Below are 26,845 nucleotides of genomic sequence, written 5' to 3'. Positions count from 1 at the left end.
TAACCACAGCTTGATGCAAAAGGCTCGAAATGATGCTCCTAAAAAGGTGGATCAAACAGAATTGGACAGGAAACAAGTGAAATAAAGAGGGTGAAACCAATGAATGAACGAAGAAATTAAAAAAGATTCGAAAAGTAAGCAGAAGAGTACCAACCGCAATTTCCCTTTTTTTGTAAATGACGTCTACAGTAAAAAAAGAAAGAAAAGAAACACACGGCAAACCCAAACTAAGAAACAATTAGAATGATATCTACCGAACAATGTAGTTTGTTTACCATAGCGTGTCCAATGCCTGAGTGCTTTGTGGAAAAGGGGGGAGAAAGGAAATTAAAAACTGTGAACAGAATAACGATTGTTACTCAAATAATATATGATGGTCAATATTGTTAGTACATTGTTAAACGGCAAAAACAATACTGGTTAGTAGAATGGCACATTCCATGAATGATGTTAGTTTGTTTCCAAAGCATGTTAGTGACATAGAGAAAAAAGGGCAAAATAAGTTTAACAAGAAAAAAGCAGACCAAGGAAATAACAAGAATGCTCCACAAGGGGTACCAGAGCTCAACCAGTGATTCCCTAAGTTCCTCATGGTATTTTGCACCTGTTCTGTATGTGACCAGATCGCTGAGTAGCAGAAGAAACTCCCTTACCAATGTCCTGACAAAAGGTAATGATTGACAGACACCAAATGGTTCATAAGAAAGAATGCCTAAAGCACATCAGTTGACCCTCTTTTACAGTCCCAAGTTCAAGACCATTTTAAGGCTTTATTTCTTTTATTGGAATTAGTGTTTTTTCGTTCTTTTGTACTTGGTTTTAGGCTTGAGACCAATCCAGTGTATCAGACTTTCCGGCGTTCATACAATACTGTACCTCCGTTTGGGCTTATTGATGAACTTTAGGATCACTTTACTGCAATGAGACAAAGCAAAGAAGACCCTGACACAGGATGAGGAGGATGGCAATTTTGATTCCCCCACAGAGCATGCACTCTATATGCTTGTTTTTCTTTCACAATTTGAATGCAATGAATGTTCAAGCTGGCCAGATCCTCAGGTTTGCCAATAATCAATTTGCTGATTATGCAAAAGAAGCAGCTTTGGTAGTAAGGTGAAGCCAAACGTTTCCCACCAAATGAGCAGGAACAAATTTAGAGATGTTGTCTTATTGATGATGTTTGTAAAGCCTGGTGTAACTGTCCTTAGAAATCTTAACAAGTATCTTATGTAGGTCAAAATAATCAGCTTAAGACTGTAGGGTAAACTGAAAAAATTCTGTGCCGTTCTATTTAACACAGTGTAAACAGTCTAACAGGCAAAGTTTACAAGCTATATTTTTTTTCAGGCCACAGTCTGCGTGGGGCCACTTTTTCAAAATCATCTCCACACCCTCTTATCTTCAACACCTAGACATGCTAAACCTAACCTCTGATCCAAGATGTCTTCACCTGGCCTCCTCAGTTCAATGAGAAATTGCCTCTCCTGCCCTTCTGGGTTTGGCAAGTGATCTGGTCCAACTGCTTCTCAGTATGTCGTCAACAATATTGGGGAGAACCCCATCTGTCTCGATTGTACAATTCTACAACGCTTCCAACATGTTGGCACAAATGGTTGCAATCACGCCACTAAACCTTGTTCTGGTACTAGCGCTACCCTTGATGAACCCCATTTCTGAATGGATGTACAGGTAATGCAGGTGTGTCTCTGTGCCTCAACCACATTGCAGGTACGTGGGTTCCTCTAAGCCAGCATCAGCCTGGAAGAGAAACTGAACTGACTGGGAGCTGCTACTGAAAGTAGCACTCTCAGAGGTCCCAGTCTTTTTTTTTTTGACTACTTCCTGGTACCCAAAAAGACCAAAGATATGAGTCCCCTCTTGGATTTATACTTGATAAGTTAACGGATAGTGCAAATTTTTGTGTTTTGGTTGGTACTACCAGGTGACGCTTTACTGCAGACAACTTCAAGATTCGTACAATATTTTCATGTTGCTCTGTTTCTCAAGTTTTGTTTGCTGGGGTTATCCTACAAATATCTTCTTAAGTTATTATTCTTTCACCTAGGTAAAAACCAGAGATAACATCTCTGGACCCAGAGAGTCTCTCAACATATTTTAAAAATGATACACTAGATTTTACAGTACCACAGGTCACCTGCCTAGCTGTTATGTAGCGACTGGGCCCAGTGGTAGTGTTCAGCTTTTTGGCCTCTTTGGGTTTTCTCCACGAGACACCTGTAGCAGTGGTTTGTGCACCTGGGATTAGATCCCAACAGCCACATCATCAACTCAGTCTTCCACCTGTGGCCACTGAGGCCCTGAAGCACTGGAGGAAACCCCATGTCCTGTTGTAATAGACTCCCTAGACAGAGTGAGTCATAATACATCAAACTACTGTAAATGGAAGCAGTGATCAGGATCCTGTTAGCTTTTAGCCAACAGGGATGTGGAATTCCAACCAACAACTGACTCAGTGGTGGCTTACATCAATTGACATTGTTCATGTTGCAAAGCCGCTGAGAACGCGTTGATGTGTTTAGTATATGTTGGCCTGGTACAATTCAGTATAACTAATCTGTCTGCCACGCAAAAAACACTCACTGATCTCACGAGCTTCACTCCTAAGCCAGGAAGATCTGTTCTTGCAGGTGGATGCGTTTGGACGGGGCCAAAGGCTCTGCTTAAACCTTTCCTTCATCCCATCTGATTCCTCTGCTCTTGGTGAGAATTGGGCTATGACCAGTTGTGTTGATACCCTGGCCAGTCCACCATTTATGAGCAGAGTTGCCAGAGGCAGATGGCACAATCAGTAGGATGGCTAGAGTAGACTATCCTCTGATGTTAAGTAATGTAAGTGGCACAAGCTTCTGAATGTGATTTCTAAAGAAGTTTAATTTGTAAGAGATCTTATGCTGTCTGACCCGGTCGCACTGTCACTACATTGTCTCTTAAGAGATGATAATGCAGAGGTGAGTTCTCAAGGCCATGCGGAAGAGCCAATTAGAGCCTAGAGATCCAGTTGAAGGGATTTGTCTTTGCTCATAGAGCTTTGATTTCAAAGCGTAACCCTACATAACCATATAACCCTGCATACTGTATATCTTAATACTTGTCTAGAAAGTGGACTTCTTATGAAGTATAATGTGTAAAAATGTTCCTAGTTATTTAATGTTTTTATATGCAACAGAGTTTTTATCATATTTCATGAAATAATCCCTCAACAGTGATGTCATCCTTAACAGAAACTAGTGTATCCGTAATAGAAAATGTACTAACATTTCTCCAAGCACAGCAAAACTAAAATTAAATGTGGTCAAGTGGTCAATTGTTTTTGTGACAGAAAAATATACCAGTTCTCTAAAATAAATGTTCATACACCTTATTCCCACTGCACTGACATTTGAGTTCAGTCATATCTCAATTTCATGTAATACAGAAAACAGTGAAAATTGTAGTTCCTTTTTAGGGTAGGTAGGTCATAGTAATACACAGTACATAAACTAAAAAACAATAGCATACATTAAATCCAAATATATGTCATACTTTGCCTTTGTTGTCAAACATCTGAATGAGGCTGAATGCTTTGAATGCTGTTTTAAAAGCACTGTCTCTCTTTTCTCCCTCAATCTATAACTTAATAGAGGTCTTGATTCAAATCTAAATATCCCTGCTCACTTGTGGTTCTGTTTTTTCTCCACCATAAACCACCACGATTCAATTTAGCAATCCAATTACTGAATGTTTGAAAAAAATAATATATTGTATGATGGTAATGATTTAAGTGCATTTGTTTTGATTCATTTACTGAGTCTCTGCATCATCCTCTGTACTGTTACCTGACGTAGATTCCTTGTTACTTTGACATCATGCCAATCATTGTCATTAAATTTCCCATTGACTGGCTCCACAAGAGCTTCAAAGGCTCCAGACCCCAAATTAATGACGAGTGAGACAGCCCCATTTTTCAGTGCCAGGTTGACGTAATCAGCTGATTTGCCCGTGTGCAGCATCAGTCCATTCCTCTGTAGGGTTTTGAATGACAATGTGATTTCATCACTGCTGCTTTGAATCGGGTTCAGGGACAAGTCGTAGCAGAAGAACTCAGATCCTTTGAAGGTTGCAACATAGTCTTCTTTTCCTGCGGAGACAAAGAAAGAAAAAGTTGTTGCATTAATATCACAGCCTATTGGTTACATGTTGAGAAGCTGTTAGAAAAAATGATCAAGAATGTCTCAAAAATGTTGGATTGATAATAAACACACTGAATTTGGATTTCAGGCTCAAGCTGAAATGTGACGGAAGGTACATTTAGAAATATGCCTACTGTTTTTGGATGACCAGCTAGTACCTACCTCAGCCAGGGAACACAGGTGTGTAGAGCATAGCACTGCACTACCTATTACCTTTTATATGTTAACTTTTAATTAATTCTAAGAGTAATTAAACATACTAAACTAGACAACTGCTATTTTTGGACTTCTCATGTCAGACTTAGTAGATGACTACCTTGTACATACTGATTATGTATTCCTTTACTGTTTTATCACACAAATGAATTACTGCTCTCCTTTTCCTTTGTTTAATTTGAGACATGCACTGTTTCTCTTATCTCATGCTATCCTGTCTCTGTGATCAAGGTTGGGTGACTACAAGTTCTCACTTCTATATCAACATGCAGTTGATGACTACAGCTGCCCCAAATGGCTGTTTTAGACAGGCACATACAGAAATACTGTTTGTAGACTCTTATTATACTGTCTGCTACTCAAGTCTCGTGAGAAAATATAGAATAGTAACTTCACGTCAGCTTGTCTGATCCAACACAACATTCACACATAATCATTAAAAATAGGCACACATGTATAAAACAATATGATGTGAAAGCACACTACACCGTATTACACAAAATATATATATCCTGCAGCACATCTAAATCAATTATGAGACATGCATTATTGTCACCAGATGATTAAAAGTCTGCACACACTCCTCAGCCAGCTGAACAGACAAATGCATAGAGCCATGAACACACACATATAAGACTGACGACTGAGCAAGAGCAAACAATAAAAAGCCTCTCATCTAACACAGACCAAAAGCTACACAAACACTGACTGAGATATTTTTCTACCTTTACACGGATAAAATGAACCACAGGAGTAAACTGTCCACTAGGTTCATTACTTGTTAGATTGTTGTATATACTAACTTTAGCTTTCTTTGGAAAACCACAAGTAATGAGAACAGACAGAATTAAATAACCTCAATCGAGAAATGGACTCCTGTGACTTAGTGGACATGTGGGCCACAGCTTGAACTTATTTGTATTTCTTACATAAAAGGACATCAATATCTTTATACTTCTACAAATCATTATTTGTGGACATGTAAAGGTTTATTAATAAATTCACACTCTTCTGTGACTCTCCTAAACCTAGAATTGTATTTCCCAGCTCTCCCATACTTCCAACACTGGTATTCATCCAGTTTCTTGACAAACAATCTACCAGAATACATCTGTTCAAGCAAAAAGCTTGAACAGATGTGACGGCCGGTGACGGCTTCATGTGGACTCCCCCCAGAATTAAAAACACTCATTTAATTCAGCTACATATTTTTCTCAATATACTCAAACAAGTTACCACTCATCAGCCATCATACATCTGCAGATATGACAGGGGCTTGTCAAAGCAAAAATTACCTAGAGAAAAACCTTAACACTGTTATTGCGAGATAAAACAAAGCGGCACTGAGTGTCAGGGGTTGATGCATGTGAACATTCATTAGAAAGCGTTTAAAAACAGGTTTAGACAGATAACAAGCCATTAAGGCCACTAGCAGAAAATAAACCACCAAAACACAAATGGACCAAAGCATTCAATTAGCATAAATGGGAAGTGCTGCACATTTATATGTGCTTGCCAAACACACACATAGACACACACCCAAATGCAAACACATACACGTGCTTAAAGTAGCATCCAGGCATGGATGCAACAACGTAACAAATAAAAGGGGTTGCTGTCTACAACAATTTGTCACCTCATTGATTCCCCCTTAAAGGCACTATAGTGCGCCTCTGGGAAAACTACAAGGGGCTGTAATTGAAGTTGACTGGATTTCACCACGCTTTGGTCTTTTCCTCAATGTCTGAGCCCTCTATCAGTGAAAATGAGAGACCTCTACCCTCTTCACTAAACCCACCCATCCCCTCTCCATGAGCTCAATGGCCATATAACAAATAGAGCCAATACTTTGGGGTCATTCTCATCTTTCTATCCACACATCCCCATGCCTGCACTTCACAGTTAATTCCCCTAACCAATGGAGAACGAATTGTGTGTGTACAGCAGGGGTGTTGTTAGGAATTTACAACACTTGGGGCTCAGCCCAGAGGCAGTTTCACAATCGAGGGAGTACATCTCCCTAAAAAATCCTATTTAAATTCAAGCACTGGCAGTCTGGTTCACTCTGATCTAAACATACAGTATATAGGTCTAAATTAAGCAGAACCATTTGGGCATCAGTCTGCACTTGGCTGCAGTACATTTTTAAAATGTGTTTAAACTCAAAAACCAATCAACCCATTTAATGTTATGCCTCTATCATTTTGACCAGCTACTGAACACTGAACTGAGGGGGATAAGCGTGAGAGGATTGTTCTGTTAACTCACTGGCTAACTATCTAGAGACGTGTTTACAATACTGGCTCTGGTGAAGCATGACTTGCCAAGCTTTAGACATTTAACATTTGGAGCCAATTCACCATGAACCTCTCAGCCAAGTCAAGTGTCAGACCAAGCTAGCACTCAAGCTTCATCTGGCCACTAATGGCAGTCAGCTCACAAGAACAAAAACTGGCTGTCTTTCTATATCTGGATAATAATTCATTCTTTTATGTGGGCTATATTCCTTCTTTTTTGGACGAAGGTGCTGTGGAGGCATAAACCCTAGATGTATAGTCTCTGCCATCCTTTTTTAAAGCCTAGATCTAAACAGAAGCCTCATTTGATTGTTTTTATGATCACTAGGGGGCAGACAGACTTGTTTGTAGCTGATACTTCATGCTATGTATCAGCTACTCTGAAGTTCTTATCAGCAACATTTTAGCATACAACCGTTTGCAAAGTCATCCAGTAGATTTAGAGAAATATGGGTTAAACTTTAGACATTCAAGTCCAGTACTCACTGGTTCTGTCCAGAGAAAAGAATCTGTATCTCTTGCTAAATGTGTGACCTTCTCTGACCTGAGAGTAGCTTAAAGCTGCAAAGTGAGGAGGTATAAAATAATATATAAACGAATTGCATAAAATACCACTTAAACCCTAATGCTTAGGGGTTTAATGTCACATAGTATACTGTAAAATACTTTAGTTGTGCTACTCAAATTACATATGACGGTGACTGGCAGTGCCCCCCACCATGAATCAGACACAGGTATCACAAATGCAGACAGCTGGGCTGGGTTGCATCATGGTGTGTAGCTCAACAAACACATGCCATATTTTAAAGCAGGATCATGTAAAATAATGACTACTAAATCAAACATACCTAGCCCTCCTGAGGTGTAAACATCTTCTAAAGTAGAACTGAACATATTTGACAATCATCCCCTTTACATATGCTTAAAAGGGATAATGACTTCCACCTGAGTGTTCATAGTTAGCCCATAGCAATGCAACTAGTGAGCAGTATGTGTGTGTGTTCATCTCCTTCAAACACAGCATCACAGCAGACACAGAAACCTGCCGTGTTAATATTTAGCAGCCGACATGTCACTCAGACGTGTCGTTTTCCTGCAGGAAAAAAAGCTACTTATTCTTGAAGAAGACAACTGTTTTGTCATTGTGTTCTCCTGGGTATTTAGGCGTGTCCCAGTTGTCTCTCTGGGCTGTCCTACGGTCTTCAGTCAATCAAACTACAGCAAGTTACCGCCACTTTCAAGCCCTTGAGTCATGACACCGAATTAGAACATGGATTAGAGCCAGCTCCTTTAGTCTTCTTTCAGAGGACAGAAAAAGACTTGAACAGAGTAAAAGTGTAAGTCCTAGGGAAAGGCCATAAATAGACACACAGGTAAAAACTTGACACAGTCGGTTGTTATGAGTCATTCAAACTCTTTTCGAACAAAAACAGAATAACAGTGTCTTCACTCGCAGCAGTTTATACCAAGATCTTCACAATTTTAAAAATATACCACTATCAGCACATATTTTAAACAGCATGTGGCTTTTTTTTTCTTACATTCACAAGATATCTGGCAAATACAACTGTGCTTTGACAGCCTGACTTTCCCATAATCTCCTCTGAAATTTAGGATTGTCCTCTGCAATATAAAATAAACGTTAATCAATAGCATGTAATTGTTAGTGCCATTCAGGAACCTCATTCTCAATGGTCACATTACATTTGTGGCTGTGGTGCAGAACAAACTACCCATATAGATGGAAGTAATACAATTATTCGCCACTCAAATTAAATTACTGTCACAGAGTCAAAGAGCTATGGCGCTGCATGTGGATACTACAAAAAGCCAGGTATATCTCACCGCAAAAACAGAGGAGGCAGCATAAATGTCTCCACAGTATCATTTAACCCTCAGTTAATAGATGCTGAGTATGTAGAACCGACTTTGTCCTTTATTATGAAGCACCAAGGGGCTACAAGCGGGAACACATCATAGTTACAACAGTGCCAGCATGTTAACCGAGCAGCCAGGAGTCTCCTCATCAGTCACTTTTCTCTGACACTAATTTGGCATGTGCAACTCTACGGCTGCTTTTTAAATTAGCTTGCACCCAGGGGAGCCCACTGCCTGTCAACATACAATCATGACACAACCGTTTGAAACAGACTTGGCAGGATATGAGAAAAATTACCTTCGAAATGAATGTCAGGGGAAGCTTTGATTTTAATTGCCATTATTCCAATCTGTGACATTTCTGACCTGATGATGTAAGTAATAAATTTGTCAAAAAAACACTAAGAGAGAGGTGAGGTGATGAAAAATGACAGAAATGCACCATTAATTATCAGTTCAAGTACAAATATACTATAGTTGTGCATACGCATTTTATTTAATGCGTACATATACTTTATGTGACTGAAACCATTTTACACATACTGCTTTTAAAAAAAATAAGTTAATATCATTATTAATGAAAAAAATAAGATTATCCTCCAGTGTCTTTCAGAGACAAAACGCAGGATGACACATAACAAGCAGGGCCCATGGCTATTTTAAAGGGCTGGAGTAGGGGGTATTGTAATCATCGCCGAAATAGACACAGTAATTATTTTGCCTATCTCCAATGGTGTCGTCTTGTTCATGACGGTCCGCAGCATTAACTGTGACTATAGCACGAAACTCTATACATCACTGTGTCCCTGTCAGAGATCTCACTAACACCCACCTTCCTCGCACCGCTAGAAATACCATTCTCCAGCTCTCAGTAACAAGCTGAAGTAAAAAGAGCTTGTTGTGCCCCGCTCAGTTTTTTAAGGTTCAGAGAAAGTTCACAGTTCTAGAACAAAAGTAAGACGCACTTCCAAAGTACCACCTGTGGATTTGTAAGGACTAGATGCGGCATAAATAAGACTGTACGCTAAAGCCATGCAATGTGGATAGCAAAGTTGTTGAACCGTCTGTGGCAAGCCTCAGCCGTTTTGCTCTCTTCCCATTTACTCTGTTTCCTTGTTTGACTGGAGGCCTATTAAAATGATACAGAAGTTACTGTCTGGCAGCCTATTAGAATGATAGGAAGTTAGAGTCATGACGCTGGCCTAAGCCTCTTACGGTATGACAGAGTGAAGAGTTTCTGAAGTGCTGTATTCTTTGTGAACATATTTTATTACATGATTATCATGGCATTCAAAATACTTAAAATGTCAGAAACCGCTCTCTGCTTGCAAGGTATGCATTCCTAATTCACCAATTGTTGTTGTTTTTTTTGTTGTTTTTTTTAGTGTCTGCAATAACAATTAGATCTCTGTGAAGCTTCTTGTTGCCAATTGTGTTGACAGAACAGCAGTAATGGTAGGGAAAGCCTCAGTTAGCTCGGTTCAATGTATCCAGGCATTAAACTGAAGCAGACAGCAAGTTTGAATGTGTGTGAGCTCACACATGCTAAGTTCTATTAAACACCATACTGTGCCGGCTCAATGTACAGTGTCGTTTTAGAATCACAGTATGAAGGACGTCCTGGTGTGCTCAGAGAGTTCCCCTCCCCAGTGTCAGTCTGCAGAAACACCCCATCCATAGTAAATGTACTCAGAATTGGCTTTGCCATTCAGCGCATCATTAAGGTTGGAAACAGGCAATAATTTGACACTTATTAGAACATGTGGCTCATATTCTGTGAGATAATAGTCATTCAAGGTGTGTATCTATTTGTATTTAGATTGTGTGTATTGTTGAACAGTTTTAGTTTTCCTTGGTTATATAGTTTTAACTGAAACTTTTTATATATTATATTAAAATGAATCATAATTAAGTGTATTATCATTATGAATAAGCCATCAGTTTTGGTTTTCTTTTTTTTTTTTTTTTTTTTTTTCACATTTCACGTAGCAGACAACTGATGGTCTAACATATTTTTTCCAGGGTCCGTTACTCTGGCTAACTGTAACTCTCTTGGTTGAGTTGTATTATTTTGATTAATCGATAAATTGTTTAGTCTTTAAAATGTCCAGCGTATGTTCCCATGGCCAAATTTAATTTCATGTAATATAGATTTTGTCTAACTAATATCTCAAAACCCAAATATATTTGATTTACAATTTTATAAATCTTCACATTTAAGAAACTGGAACTATTTGGCATTTGTGCTTAAAATTTTTTTTCAAAAATTCATCAAAAATATTGCATATTACTTTTCTTTGGGATTTCAAGAACCCCTGTTTTTTCTGCCTTACCTTATGAGTCTCCTTCTACAGTATATCTAGCCCACAGTATACATATTTATATTCTACCTGATTCGTAAAATTCATTACTAATGAATATGCTATGACACAGATGAATTACAAACCAATGGAACAATGCAACAAACAAACCATCAAAACACAAACATATTTAAACGTATTTACAAATGATGCATCAACAGAATTACAGTCAGGTTAATGGTGAACTAATGAATACAGGTGGTGGCAACATGCTCAAAACATTAGCTTTCTTACAACAACACAACAAACTGAATTCTTGCTCATCCTCTACAAGTAGCTACAGGAAGCACTGGGGCAAACCTGAGATAAAGCTGCCCCTGGTGGCCAGGAGTAGAAACTTCCTAACATGGGAGCCAGAGTAATATTTATTCTCTGAAAGCAGGTAAAATTTCATTGGCTTTGAAAACAAGCTAATAATATGTTCCTAAAGTTTTCTTTTTGGTCTATTATGTTTTTTTGGCATTTTGTTTGGTTTTTTTTTGTTCAAAAATGTTGTTTTTAATTGTGTATTATCACATTCACAGACTACATAATGGAATTGCCCACAAATACATGAACATAAGACTGTAATGGGGAGTGGTACTATTTTTTTGCCTTCATAACAGCATAAATGCTCCCTGGATTTCTGTGATGCTGCATCCTGAACCATGTCTAACAAGATTTTGAACCATACTTCAAAACCTCCTTTTTGTTGGTTTGTTTGTTTGTTTGTCTGAGTGACAAAGGAAGTGGAGGTTTACTTCACATTCTGCTTTTCAGAACATCCCCCAATCAAACTGATTCAAACTGCATTTAATCATGGTGACACCACTGTCATCTTGGAATATGGGAACACCATGAGAGGAAACAGTTTGCGCCACAGGGTGTGTTTGTTCCTGTAAATTAGCTACATATTCCACAGCTTTTACACAGTCAGGCAGAGCAATCGCGGCATCAAATTATTTCCACACAGTTGCTGCCAGCAGCATCACAGATAGCACCATGTTTAACAGCTGGCAATAGGGACTGCAGGTAGAAGGTATGCTTTTACTTTCCCCGGCAACCTATTCAGATGCAGTAACAAGGATGAAACTTGCCTCATCAGACCATTTCATCATTGACTCAGTCTTCCATCTTGAATGCTTTCTATCAATAAGCTGGATAGTAGGGCAACATGCATACATACTGTATACTAACAATAATCGTAACAATGATGGCCATAATAACGATTATGATTAAGATCAGCATAATGGTGTTTTTATGATTGTGACAATGACTGTGTTATACAACAGCCTTATAAAAAAAGGGGACTCATTTTCCACTTCTCCCATATCACGCACCTTCTCCTCTTTTCTCTCTTGGGTACTTTCTTTGAATTATGCAAATGTATCAATTTACATGTATAAAGATGAAAAGATTGCTGCTGAAAAGTCACCATGGAGTGGAGCCAAGCAAAGTCACAGCGAAATATTAGCTTGCTAGAATGTTCATTACAGAAAACAGAGCTGTATTTACAGCAACTGCTGGCATGAAGCTAGAATGAAGGTCAACGCCACATCCTGTTATTTTGAATCACTATCTTTATCAGCATCCCCCTCCATTTAAGTATGATAGTGTGATGCATATAGTATGTGAAAGGGAATGTGACTTCAAGCTGATGTATACTGCAGTTTTCTAAAAATAGCAATTTGGAGGTTAATAATTTTTAAGAGGGATGGAAACCAGCAAATAAAATCTTATCAGATAACAGCAATAACAAAGACTCAAGCTGTTTTTTTAGTGTGTGTCAGCCATACCACACACAGTCCATGTCTGCTCACTCTAATTGGCAGTGTATCAATCAGGTGCATACGCAACGCTCCTCTGGGATCAACTCCCACTGGGACACAAAACCACCTCATCCACAGCTGTAAATGGCATTGCGACGTTGATGATACATACACCTGTGTGCACCTTCATGCATGCATGAAAACAAACATGCAACAGACAATGGAACTGATGCAGACACAGACAAATGCACCACACAATTTCTTCTCCTGAATACCTCTGACATACAAAGTGGATAAAATTCTAATAACAATACTGACTCCTGCAATGTCAACATCACAAACTGCAATTTCCTCCAAGCAGGAAATCAGACATCTTACAAGGAAGGGTATTATGTGCAGACTCTCTAGCCACATTTATCTGAATGTCAAAGAAAATATATCAGTTTATTGAAACTGACCACGCTTCAATAATGTCTCATTTTCACTCCCATGTTGCTTTTAAGAAATTTGATAGCATTGAAAGCACAATTATGCAGAACAAGCTGTTTCCTCATGAATCACAATATCGCAATCACAGATTTTTGCACCAAAATAGAATAAATGGTGATATGTGTCAGTGTCTCAGATTGAAATTCTCTACCGATCAGCAGAGAGTTTGTAAGGAAAGTGGAGAAAGCTTCTTGTTTAAAACTACAGGAGATACTTGAGAGCAAATATATGTTCGAGATAAAAATGGGCAGACATTTATAGTTGGCAGCTGGGCCATTAAACTAGATCTTTTGGTGCACTCCCACCAACACGAACATTTCTGTGGAGTGGGTTTAACAAATAACTCCCCCAGAAGCAGCATCTTGAGGACTTAATGGCGCTGGCAAGAGACAAGGTAGTCAATCTCTTGATGATATACGGAGGCCTCTTTTTATCTGAAGCACAGAATGAGGAAACGGTAAAAGTATCCAAGCCTCTCCAGTTCTTCAAGTTTAGAAATAGCAAGATCCAACAAGAGGCAACTAAATCTAGCAGGACATCAAAACACAAACACTCACAGACAGGCAAGTATGCATGTGAATACCCATGCACTCTGGCAAACAAACACTGTGTGAATACACATACTAAACAGCACACTTGCAGCTGCAAGGCTTTCATTTGCTCTCAACCCATTACAGAATCACAACAGCATTACAGTGAAGAGGGAGTGTGATGTGCTGAATACTAATCTGCAAAACCCAATCCATTTCTGCAGAGTAAATCCAGAAGATAATAATGTAAGCCTTGGGGGTAGATGGGGGAGGATCAATATCCTCATCAAAAGAGAAGCATTTTGATATTAACATATAGTTAATACTTCACTTAACTATACATTTATATTTATACTATATGATTATATTTAAAGGGCAGGAGACTATAAACATTTTTTCTCCTATAGGAAATGTCTTGAACCTATGAGCACTAGTTTATTATACTTGATGATGATATTAGTTACCATCAAAAGCAATGAATTGCATGAACAGGTGTGTAGTAACATTTGATAGCAGGTTTCTGTCTGAATGGGCCCTATTTGAAATGTGCTAGGAGCAATAAATCTTTGCCATAAGCAACTCAACAAGCTGCACAATTTGGATGTAACCTTGTCAAGGTTGCCAGCATAGATCTAAAGTGTACGCTGTGAGAGAGCGGCAGAGGTTATTGTCCACTTTTGATTACTGAAGCAGGGAAAGCTTTGTCTGACTGTAAAGACCTGGCATTTGGCAGATGTCTTATTTGGGCAATATACATGGAGACATTCCTCAGACAAGAGCAAAGTCAAGAGGCGCTGAGGCATGTCATTGCACAGAAATAATTCATGTGCTAATTACATCGCCATTGTGTCTCAGGATGATTTCTGCGCAGAGCTGCTCTTGTCTTCCCAGCTCTCAGCACTGAGATCCACTCTCTGTCTGACACAGCATGAATCCTTGACAGGGAGCAGACACCCAGACACATCAGCAAAGACACTTTCTTATCCTTATCCTCAGTACTCATCCCTCATTGCCCAGACAATGCATACATCACCTTAAGTATTGAGCTACAAAGCTTTAGCATGTCCTTGGGTAGACTGTTAAATGCAATAGCAAGGAATTACACTGCTATTATCTGCCATTTAAATATTTCAACTAATTGTTTTCGCTTAATTTAACTCATCTAATATTTTAACACTTTGGAAAGCTAATTTACGCTAAAAAAAAAGGATGTGCATGTGTACATTCCTGTCATGGAATCAGTACATAAGTTTAAACCTCCAGCAGAGTATGCCTTCCTTTTTTTCTGTTATATGGATAGAAAAAAAAACCAGAGCCAATATGACTTAATTCTGTGAGACAGAAAGAAAGAAAAAGAGACAGAGAGGGAGAGAACCAAACAGAGGGATTCAAGTAGAATTACATTTTACCAAATGTTCACCTCCATCAGCAGAGAAAGCAGCAGAAAAAAAAAACTCAAATGAGCTTTCCCTGCCGGAAGTTTTCTACCAAACATTTACTGCTGCATTGTATTTCTGTTGCACTCAGACCTCAATAAAAGTAAAACTGCTTAATCAGCTGTGGGGGAAAGACTTACAGGTGTATTTTACGAGCTGCCAAAAAAAATTAAACCATATAATTTGGAAAGTAATCATCATCTGGGCCATTGCCCTAACCTTCATTTCCCACAAGATAAGAGAAAGACTAGAGCGGTCCATATAGTAAACCAGTTAACTCAATCGTTTCAAATAATTCTGAGTGTAAGCAAAGCATTTACTACCTCAGAATAACTCACATTTGCCTTTCAGGAACCACCAGACGTTGTATGAACAAAGGCCAGAATTATGTAAATTACAAGCATAGAAGTGAAGACGAAGGTGAACACCACTGATTTGATTCTAAAACTATTGTATTTGCAAAGGTAGTTAGTATCCGGACATCTAAGATTTACAGTTTGGGCGTTGAAATAAAATTTCACTGACAAACTGAAAAAACCAAGACCCACTATGATGTCTCTGCAACTTAGCAACTTCTTAGTATCATGTCTTTCGGTGGTGCACAAAAAATACTTTTGTTCTTTCAGTTCCAAAGTCAACACAATGAGATCAGATTGTTCATTCATGCCTTTCATACTCTGACACTGGCGAAGTGGCCTGTCTGTCAGGACCGGTTCTTTAAGGTGCAGTGAAGTGAACTTGAGATAAATGTATCCTGAATCTAAACCAAATCTTCCTGGAGCTCCACCTCCACTCTGTCTTACTCAGACAAGAAAAGGGAACAAAGACCCCTGCACTTGGATGTTGTGCACAGCATTTTTGTTTTGTTTTGTTTTGTTTTTTTTAATTGTGTTTTGTTTTCAGATTTTCAATGGTCACTCAATGGAGGTTTGCCAATAGCCTACAAGCGTTAACTCCCCTGTGGGGAAAGAACACGGCACAGCACGTTGAGCAGCATCATTGCGTGTTTAAAAATGTGCTCCAATGAACAAATCGCTGCAGGACAGCGAAGCTTGACAGAATCCCAGCATCACCTCACTGAGCTGCTGGGCAAGGTCACCAACACCAGAATGGGTTTTTTGTTCTCATTGGCTAAAGAATGGCAGTTTTCAACTTCCACTTTTATAACATTTTCAGGCTGCATTGGTTTTGATATGTAATGCATTCTCACAAAGTAGCTGATAAAACAGCAGCTGTCCAGTTAATTACTTTCTTGTACTGGGTGACAACTGTCCAAAACATATCCTGCAGATAAGCTACTTTGCTGCCTTTGTGTGTGCCACATACACCAAGGAATTTTCTCAGGAACTATTCTATGCATTTAACATCAACATATCCAGTGTCTCTCTCCCAGGTTGCCTGCTGCAAAGGGAGCACTTTACTGACAGGTATTTCAGCAAGGAAAGACAATACATTCCTCTTTTGTCTCACAGAAGGCCCCCCAGCTATGAGTAAGATCACACTAAGGTATCCATAGCAGTGGAGAACCACAGGCACAAGTGTTTGTACTGAGCCAAATAGTCCATGGCAATGGAGATGAAACTCGGGTAAAAGCAGAATGCCTGGTACCAGAGGAGGAGCATTCATACTGTCACCACACCACTTTAAATGCTAAAGGCTGTACACTTAACAGGTGATAGGGAATCTTTGTCCCGCTTTATGACTCAGCTTCATAACAAATAGCACTCTCTTGGCTTTAATGAAATCCAGTCTGGTAAGAGGATAAATAAATATATATACTAATTAAATGGCCCTGCATGGGAAAGCAAAGTAATATGCAATTGTGCTATTGTTAATCTATTCCTCAGGTTTGCAGTCTGCTTAATCAGATCAGTCCATTGCTTTAATTACATTCACGCTGCTGTCCTCTTTAAGGTTTGCACACTTGTCTTATACGGCCACCCCAGTGTCTCCTTCCATCACCTTAGCGATTGCTAATGGCAGGGCCCCTTCCCCAACTATATCTACGGGGGGAGATTGTCTGCGGAGATGCTGACCTATGGAGGGAAAATTACCCTCTTTGGGGTGTTACTGTTTCAGCCGCACTATGGCCCCGCTGAGACTAGACCAAGGTCATTTCATAATAGGTTGTCCAGCTGCCACTCTGCTGTCAACAGGCCTGAGTGATGAAGGAGAGTGTAGACAGTTACGGTGACAGGAGTCAAGGCTACAGGAGCTTGATAAAGATCGGCCTCCATCTGGAGTGAAAACAGCAAAGAAAGAGGGATAGAAAAAAAGATGATCCGGCATTTTGCCCCCTAAGCCTTCAAAGTGGTGACAAATAGATCTGTTTTGTAGCTTGCGTCTGCATAGCTATTCTGTTTTGCATTCTGCTGGGAGCTGCAACAGCCATGCCACTGGAATATATGCATGTGATTGGCGAGAGCAGTCATCAGAGTGTGGCAATACCCTGAGAAGTATCGATTGTGTTACAGCTCTTTTCTTTGGTCGCTGTCAATCCTGTCAGTCCTATGAATTGATCAGTGGGTGTTCACATCCATCAAAGCGCCACATCCTATGCAGATATGATGACTCACAGTATAATTTCTTCTGTCCCCTGTAGATGGAAGTATGTTGTTTTTTCAGGTTATCTCCTATTTTCAAGAAAGTCATCCTTGTATCTTTACTTTTAATATCTTTATATATATGTATATACATACATATATACATTTTTCCTTTGAGTCATTGAACAAGCCTTTGTTTTTCAGAAATTCCACTTGCTATTCTATTGCCTTCAGCGTCATGCAAGAACATTTCCTTATTCTTGTCCTAAAATTCTCCTACTTTTTTCTGTGAGAATTGTTTGTATGAGTGCTCCAAGTTGGATTCAGCAAACTCTCTTAACTGTCCAAAGTTGTCGTAATTCGCTCATTTGAGACTGAAGAATACCACCTATTCATGAGAAGGTGTGCGTTCGTGGGATTTGATCATCAGCATAATCAACGTCTCTGTTCATGGTAACATTCAACCATTATAAACAATTTGTGTGTGTCGTACGTTCATTATGGAAAGGTAGGAGGGGGCTGAGGGAAGTTGGTGGGCTTCAGAAGTCTTTGGTTGATCCAAGACAGAAACTGTTATTTGTTGTAAGTCACAGGAATACTTCCAGTCTATGCCTGTGTATTTTCTGTTTTCTCGTCTGCTACTCATACATCGTTATCCTGGAAGAGACTATGGACTTCATGGGATTTCCTTGTTTCAGCCGTTTAAAGACAAAGGAATGATTCAGTACATACATAATGCCTAATTCCATTTTATTCTTTCTGCTTTAACAAATAAGTATACAAATACAATACAGTATGCAAAATACACATCCTATAAAATGCACCAAAAAAATAAATAAATCTGCACATTTCTGAGTGTGTTCCCAAGCCTCTACTGATGCTTCTCATGAGGGAAGGACTCAATTTCTACAATAAAAGCCTGGAAAGTTACAAATTAATTAAAAGAACAGGGTAGCTCTTTCTGTTCCTCTGAAGTGTGCTCCAGAGACTGGTGAAACAGCCCTAACAAGGGTCCCAGCATGTGCTTCTTTAAGAAATACATACGAGACAAAGAGAGACAGGGGACAGTGCAGATTGTTAATCATTTTAGTCCCCTTTTTTAAACTGTATTACTCCCGTGCTCTACATTAACCATGGTCACTGTGGTCCACATGTATTATTGTAAGTATGCCGCTGGTATATTTACTCTGTTTTTCTCAACATTGAATATCAGTGAAATTGAAAACGATTACATATAATACAGCCTGCTCTGCTATAATACTGTAATGTCACATTAATGCTTGGTGAGCACTGACAAACGTACAGATAGGTCACTTTTCCGGCAGAAACACGAGGGTAGAGCAGTAAAATGAAAGGATCGTGTTTTGTGTACTACTTTCTGGAGAGTCCTTCACTAGCACTCTCCATCAGGGCCATAGCCCTGGGTGAATGAGCCTTTTACCTATCTGCAGTATCGAGCCACCTGCCATGGAAATCACGTCTGTTTCCGCCATATGCCTCAGTGTTCTGCCAAGCCTGTCCGGTCTGTTGCGCCTTGAGCAAATTTCATTATGGGATGGCTACGAGTACTCGGCGCTGCTCATTAATGCAACCAGCATGGCACGTCACCGTCTGTAACACGAGGGGCACAGGAAGTTGTATACCCCCGCAAAGAAGATCGCTTAACAACTGTAGCAATTGTGTAACTTTTCCTCCCGAATTCCTGAATTAGGGTATGATAACATATGGGTGTCTCTCAAATACGCACAAAGATGATTCTCAGAATTAAGCTGTATTTAAATATTAAAATAAGAAAGCGATGAGTCAGGTAAGTTTATGGTAACAGAGAGAAATAACTGGAGACAGTATGCCATGGGCACAAAAAATGGCTAGAAGGCGTCCAATAAAATCACAGGACATCTCAAACAGAGACCCAGTCAAGAGGTTTTACCATTGTTCTACACATCTTTGCACAAGATACATTAAAATGAGACTATGTAAATTTTGAAAGAAGATTTAATAAATTTGATACACAGACCATCTGACTTTTCTCTACTTGTGCGACTGTTACACTGTGTTTTAGCATTACTCATATCCTACAGATGTCACTTTTAACCAAAGGTATAGTCTTACTTTAACTGCAGGCAACTAAAGGCACAGCAGCAATACTGCTTGATGCTATGCTGCAAGATAATAACTGTCATTGGAAAGGACATTAGGAAATTGTTTAAAAAGTTACCATTCCGATCTGTACATTTCTGTATTAATTATATCTATATAATACAATGACTCAACTACACATGCTGTTTTGGATTTTAAATAACAATCCTAATCTGCTGTGTTGTATGTGGAACTTAATGGCTAACACAACCCTGGCAGACTATTCTGGCTATGCTGGCACACAATGTGTTTAATAAGACAGAGCTGATTCACTAAAAGATATCCTCTACTATCATACATGAGCCAGTGTTTTGTTGCCATGAGGCAGTGGCAGTTGTCCACTAACATGGTCAGTATATAGCCAGATGGAGCTGAGCCACAGGGATCAAACAGAGAGTTCTGCTGCTGGAGGTTTACTGCCAGCTAACACCCACCACCCTCTGACATTTCGCTGTTGCGCAATTCTCTATCTCTATACTACCCTTGAAGACAAAATGAGTTCACTTTGCTCAAGTATTACAGTTGCAAGGCTCGGAGGTGATTCCAAGCACCAAAACAATAATAGCTTATCTCCCCGCCTGTCTTTTGCATTGTTTACTCACAATTGTCCCCCTTTGTGTTTTCATGCGAGAAGGCCAATCTGTGGCCTGTGCATTGGAGAGGCAGAGTTTAACCTCACTATGCTTCAACGTGATGTTCACTCAGCCATACCAGTGCCATGCACCCAGAGCCATCACAGTGCATTAACCCCTGGATGCTGCCTGGCACTGTCTCACTGGACAGCAATTCCAGACTGCTTCAAGTCCTGAGGGTCTACAGACCTCAAGCTGGTTGAGGGAAGGGAGGCCAGGATTAAATAATGTTGAGAAAGAAAAATAGACAAGTAGAAGGGCAAAAAGAAACAAGGAGCATTACTTGGACTGGAGATAAATCTCTTGTTTTGTCCATCTGACTGAATGGTTTAATAGTTATAGTATGAGTGATGTATGTTGAAAAGTATATCGATTTCTTCTCAATAGACCTTGTCAGAGATGGATGAGATAAAGTGGTAACCAATCAATGCAACTAGTTATTTACTAGCTTTAACTGTCAATAGGCCTGTGCATATAAGACACATTAGCTTTGGTGCATTCTTACCACATTTCTGTGGTGAGAATACAGAAGGCGAAAGCACAAACCTCATCTCTAATTTGTGTGCAATATTTTCCATTCAACACCTCAATCATCTGAGCAGAGTTTGGCAGTTTCAGGGCCTGTGCTAGACCAAGGCTAGTGATGGATTAGAGGGTGTTTGGATGTGGCATGGGCTCTGGTCGTTAACAGGAATTCACTGCAGGCTTACATTACTAATATACGGTCTGGTGAACGGCCCGTGAATTAGAAAACGGTAAAAGTAAACATGCAAAATACAAATCCAGAAATGACAAAAATTTGAATTTGCACTGCAATAATAATATTGTTATTATAAAAATATTCATTATAACTACTACTTAAAAGCACTGGAGGACTTTACCTTGCCTTGTATAATGACCTGCGCTTAGGAAGCGACACTACAAAAGCTTAAACTCTCTCTCTCTACATTTTCAGCCAGAAAACAGTCCCCTCAGTTTACTGCGAATGGTCAGACCTTATGATTGCAAATACAAGCACCTTTTCAACAGCAATAGAAAACTTTCTGCACTGGATTTGAACCCGATCCAATCCAAACCAAGGTTAGATGAGTGAACAATCAAAACTGAGGTACTGCATCTTACAGACAATGACAAACAGTGAAAGTGTTGACAACTGTCTCCCTCCAGGAACCTCAGGCAAACAGCAGTAGCAGTAATCACAAGGGGGTATGATGGGTTGGCACTCAGGCATGATGAAGGGCATGACTTCACATCCAAATGACCCATACCAGCAGCTATCAGCTCTTCACTGTTGGAGAGGCAATCCGCACTGACGTCTGCCCTCATTTATTACAATGCTTATGTAGATTAAAATAGCCAACCAGTTTAACAAATTTAGAGAGCCAAGGGATACAAAGTTAGAGGGGATAAGTCATTTGTGGAAACTCTGCTCTCATTGTTGTCTCTCTGCAAATCCTTTTTTTGGAAGCTAAGACTGTCCTTCTCCTGTGACCCCAGGGTGGCAATCTGTCAGGAAGGACTGATACCAAACCAATGTCTAATGGCTCTTAAGCCATAAATATGGCCCAAGAGTTGACAGCCTGGATCTACGGTTCCCCATTATCTTGATTCATTCCACCACAAAAGGAGTGACTCTGCAATGTATTGTGGCCAACTTATGAGGAGATTTCAGAGGGATCCACAGACATGCCCCAGTGGATTGCAAACTGGCTGAAGCCCATTCCTTTCTAATTAACATTTCCAGGTCTGCTTGAACAATCTGTTATAATAGAGCACCAGGAGTGGCTCTCAGATGGATACTGAAGTAAAAAAAAAAAAAGGCTTTTACAAGAGACCCAGATAATTTAAATGAAAGATTCATAGTGCGCCCGTTACTGTAAATCTAATTGTCCTGCTTTCTTTGAGCTGGCACTGTGGACACATTTCTGCAGGACATTAATCGAAATATGGGGCAAGAGTTGGTCAGTTCAGCAGCTGGTCTAACGGAAGGCTGCTAATGCCTTTCAGCAACATCAAACATGCAATGTGAGAGACCAGGTTGATAAATATTTCACTGTTTTTCCCCGAAATGCTTATCTTACACATTTTTGCCATTGCAACTCTGCTGTCATAAAGTACATCTGTTTGTGCCTACAGCTGTGGAGATCAGCTGCATTTCCCAGTAATGAAGATCTGAAGATGAAACATCAAATCTTGTCCTACAATTGGACAGATTTCTCAAAGTAAATAATTAAAAAAAACTGAAAATAAGGCATCATGTATAGTTTCTGACACCAACTTTAAGTATACAGCATTAGAGTGTAAACAACTCTCTTGTCAAACTGAATGTTCATGTTATATATATATAATATGAGAAAACTGAAAAATTATTTTTTAAATGATTCATTAATAAATGTTTTTTTTTTTTTTAGATTTTTACTTTTTTCAATTTTCCAAATGTGTACACTTGGGCAAAAAATGTATCATTAAAAAAACAGACAACCAGAGTAGTTTCCATTTGTATTCTATGACTGAATAAACGGGGGGAGAACCTCAGACCATGCTCGACTTGCCTCTAATTTGCTTGTAGGGCAACTGAAACACTTGTTTATGGCAAGCGCTGTATAATTACACAAGACTACAAGTCTACAGCCATACTAGTGGGCTGTGACACATTATTATTGCACAGTGGTCTATTGAGCTAAATGCTAACAACAGTGCACTTATATGCTCACAATAGACTTTGGCTGTGTCCTAAATCACTGCCTTGTTCACGCTTTCAGTTCTTCCTATATAATAGACATTTACTGTATAGTGTACAGTTCATGGACACTACTATTTTATTCCATTGTGGAACTGTGGACCTGATGATGTCACTGCAAAGTCAGGAGATCAGTGAATACAGTTCATCTTGAGAGGTGCATAAATGTCACTACTAAATTTCATGGGAATCCATTCGACAGTTGTTGAGAGATATCACTCAAAACCACAAGCCTCTGCCTAATAATGGTGCAATGGAAAAAAAATCAGTTGATCGCCAAAGTCACCAAGATACATCCTCTGATGGCAGAATGAAATCTTTGTCCTGCTGTTGGCGCTAGAGTAAAAGTCGGTGTGTGACCGTAAGCGCTCCCCAGTTTCTGGTGACAAAGTCAGATACTCATTTACCACCCCTTACTTTTCACCATACTACATAGATGACATACTACATCATTGGCCCAAAACATTTTACTTATATCAGGTGCAGCAGAATTGTCTGGGATGCTTCAAAATATCTACTCTATGACAGTAACTCCATCATTTCATAAGTATAATACAACAAAATATTTTTTTTCTAGAGGAGACTGTGAATTTTGCCCTGCTGGGTGTCATGTGATCTTTGCTGTCTGTATCTTTGAGTGTCCCACGCTGCGTATTTACACAGCCATGTCATTAGATTACCCCACTGAATGTGCAGCTTTAGCGAGTCAATCTTTCCATTGTGCGCCTGCTCATAAAACACAGGCTGCAGTGTCAGCGGTGGCCAATTACAGTGCAGATTAATGTTGTTGACAGAGAATTTATTCATACAAGGTAGTGGGTGCCCAAGCTTTTCCCCAGGCCCTGGGAAAAGAGATGCACTCTATGAAGTTGTGCCAGGGGGAGGAACGTCATTACTCACAGCAGAGGCTCAGCCACTCTTGTGAAGGCAAAGAGAACAAGGGAAGGGGGGAAAGAAAAAAAAAAGCAGCGGAGAGTAATGCAAAATACTGAAAATGAGGTCCAGCTCTGCCTCATGACAAAAGTGCTTAAAAGTTTGTGCTTATCGGTCAGTGTAATGCAAATGGCAATACCCTGAGGGGCTAATAAAAATGTGATGGATGTCTCTATCCTTCTGTCTCCCTCCATCCATGTGAATTCTGTCTTTGCTTTCAGCCCCAAGGTCACCTGCGTTAGCCTTGGCCTCATCTCCCTTCATCCCCTCCTAGCTTAGCGTGCAGACCATCCCGGCAGCCCTGCTGACCACAGCTCGCTGTAAGGACGGCTGGCAGGGCTGGAGAGAGGAGAGCAGACCAGCAGCTATAAAAACAGGATGGATGAAGGCAGACAGAGGGATGGAGAAGGGGCAAAGGCAAACGGCAGACCCAGTGGAATAAAGAGCAGCCACCCAGCTGAGTATCATAGTTCAGAGTGTGTTCCATACCAAACTGTGTGCTGACATCATCAAGCAGGGCCAGGGATTTCTGAGAAAATATGCCCTCATGTCATACAAGGCCAAGGATCCTTCTCGTGGCTAGAACAAACAGCTGTGATATCAAAGGGCTGCTGACGGGGTGAAATTGAACTGTAAAACAATGTGCCATGACTTGCAAACAGTGGCTATCTAATACTAGTACATCACCCATCATGACACCTCATCAGAGTGAAATATAACCACCGTGTTTATATAGTAAATGCATCTGGAAACTGTAAAATCCTTATAATTTGTTGATGCAAATCTATTAAAAACATAGTAAAAAATCAAGACTTTAAATTTGCATCATAATCTAATTTAATTCCTTGTATGGTAATGTACAGTCTGTGCATTTTTATAGCCATTGTTCCGAGGACAGCTTCCCCACAGCCCTGCATTTGGTCATGCTCCCTTATAGCTTGTCACAGACCTCAATTGCAGATAGTAAATGAAGCCATAAATTTGATGGAAGCCCATAAACAGGGCTTTTAAATTGGCATGCTGTTTTTACTCTCTGCTGAATAATGATAGGAAGCACTTCAACACTGGAAAGACTCAGGACAGTTCCTTTTTGGTATTTATTTCCCAATTTCCTCTCATATCATCAGTCTGCATCGCATCACTTTCTTAGCACATTCAATAATTTCAGAAAATGCCATGGCTGAGATGCAATCTTATACTGGAGCTTAAAAGGTGCACGTTTGTGTGTGGGTGTGTGTGTTTCGGCACGTCTGAGCCTCAGCAAAGACCTTGTGAAATAAGATGGCTGCAATGAATAAAGAGTGAGTGGGATTTATGAATAAATAGAAGCAGATCACTTGTAGACTAGAGTGATGGACAGATAGATGAACCCTTGCCAGCTGAGATAGGGAGCTGATTTGCACTCGGTATCCCTTCAATCCCTCAGTCTGCGGGGAAAGTGCCTTCTCAGCGGGTTGCTGGCAAGAGGAGGCAGGAGGGGGAGTACACACGCCTACTCACCCGGAGCACCCTCCTGGCTGGCCTGTCCCTTACTGTCTGTCACAAGCCCCATGCAGAGTGCTCCAACAGCCAGCAGGTTTGCTAAACATCCTCCGCGTCTAACATATCGCATTTAAAATCTTATTGACATATTCTAATTTACATCAGTGTGATAATATAATTTACTGCATCAACTAGGCATCATTCAGTCTCTGTGTAAACTTCACCGATATGTCTGAAGTATCAATTCATGAAGGCTGTCCTCAGCATGATGTTGGAAAAGAGTATAATTCTTTATATTTTCCTATTTCCTATTAGTCATAATTGCCTTTGGTTTTAGTAACCAAACTCATTTCATTGCATTTTGTACTTTCAATAACATGGCAGCAAGTAGGAAGTCTTCATCTCAAACTTAGCTACTGCAATTGCTGTTTATCACACTGTTTGGGATTAGAGCAACAACCCTAAGGTGACTAAACTAAAAGAAAAACACTGTCACGTTTAAGAAGTAAAAGGACATTCCTCTCTAATGTTGGATGAATACATTCTTTTACACTCATTCATGGTGTATATGAGAATCCTTTCATTCAGCTGCTTGCTTTTCCATTAATACTTTTTTTTTTTTTTTTTCCTACAGAGTGCACATCTTATTCCAAAAAGGTGGTGACTGGTCACGTGACCAAAATTGGCACTGCAAATGTTTAATGAGGAAGGAAGAACATTCAACACATTGGTTAGACCTCAAAGTTACACACAACGTGTTTTGGTGAGAAACCTTAAATGTAAACCTAACTTTTGTTTGTTTACAGAAAAACTCCAGAGGGTGCCTTAATTGAGGTGCCCTATTTAGAAGAAAGTGCAGCCAAATCAGAAATCACATTGATTGATTATCTGGCCTGTTGACCAACTGTTAGTATTGAGAATTGATTAGTATTGTTTACTACTGTATATTATACACAAGAATATTCATTACACTAAAAATGAACTTGCAGATCTTTACCTTACAATAGCTAGATAGAACGCAGTAAACACGTCCTGAACAAAGGACCAGTAAAAACACTGAACCCCACTGATGTAGCTGACAAGGTGCTGTAAAGGAAAGTTCATGAAAAACAGACAAAATCACAGAAATAAGTCTGCCAATACTGAAGAGAAATGGCTTGAGGAGGCAGAGACCATTAAATATCAGGGAGAAAACACTGTGCATACTGTACCATGATTAAGCTAATGGGCTG

At 39.7% G+C, this 26,845-nt stretch overlaps 1 protein-coding gene across 22 annotated transcripts in view; it reads right to left on the bottom strand.

The window, feature by feature from the left end:
- Positions 1–26,845, bottom strand: part of LOC120796508 (neurexin-1a) — a 241,461-nt gene that overhangs the window by 156,458 nt on the left and 58,158 nt on the right. For 9 of the 22 annotated variants that reach the window (XM_040139431.1, XM_040139438.1, XM_040139442.1 and 6 more), the window contains 2 exons: positions 3,837–4,138; positions 276–299 (listed from right to left, as the gene is read on the bottom strand). In XM_040139431.1, coding sequence (XP_039995365.1) covers positions 276–299; positions 3,837–4,138 — 326 coding nt within the window. Of the gene's footprint in view, positions 1–254; positions 300–3,836; positions 4,139–26,845 lie in introns of all 22 variants that reach the window. The other 13 variants (XM_040139437.1, XM_040139434.1, XM_040139436.1 and 10 more) reach the window with 2 other exon arrangements.

Source organism: Xiphias gladius, chromosome 11 (assembly GCF_016859285.1).
Source record: "Xiphias gladius isolate SHS-SW01 ecotype Sanya breed wild chromosome 11, ASM1685928v1, whole genome shotgun sequence".
Lineage (NCBI taxonomy): Eukaryota > Metazoa > Chordata > Actinopteri > Istiophoriformes > Xiphiidae > Xiphias > Xiphias gladius.
This window is presented reverse-complemented; position numbering and strand designations above follow the sequence as displayed.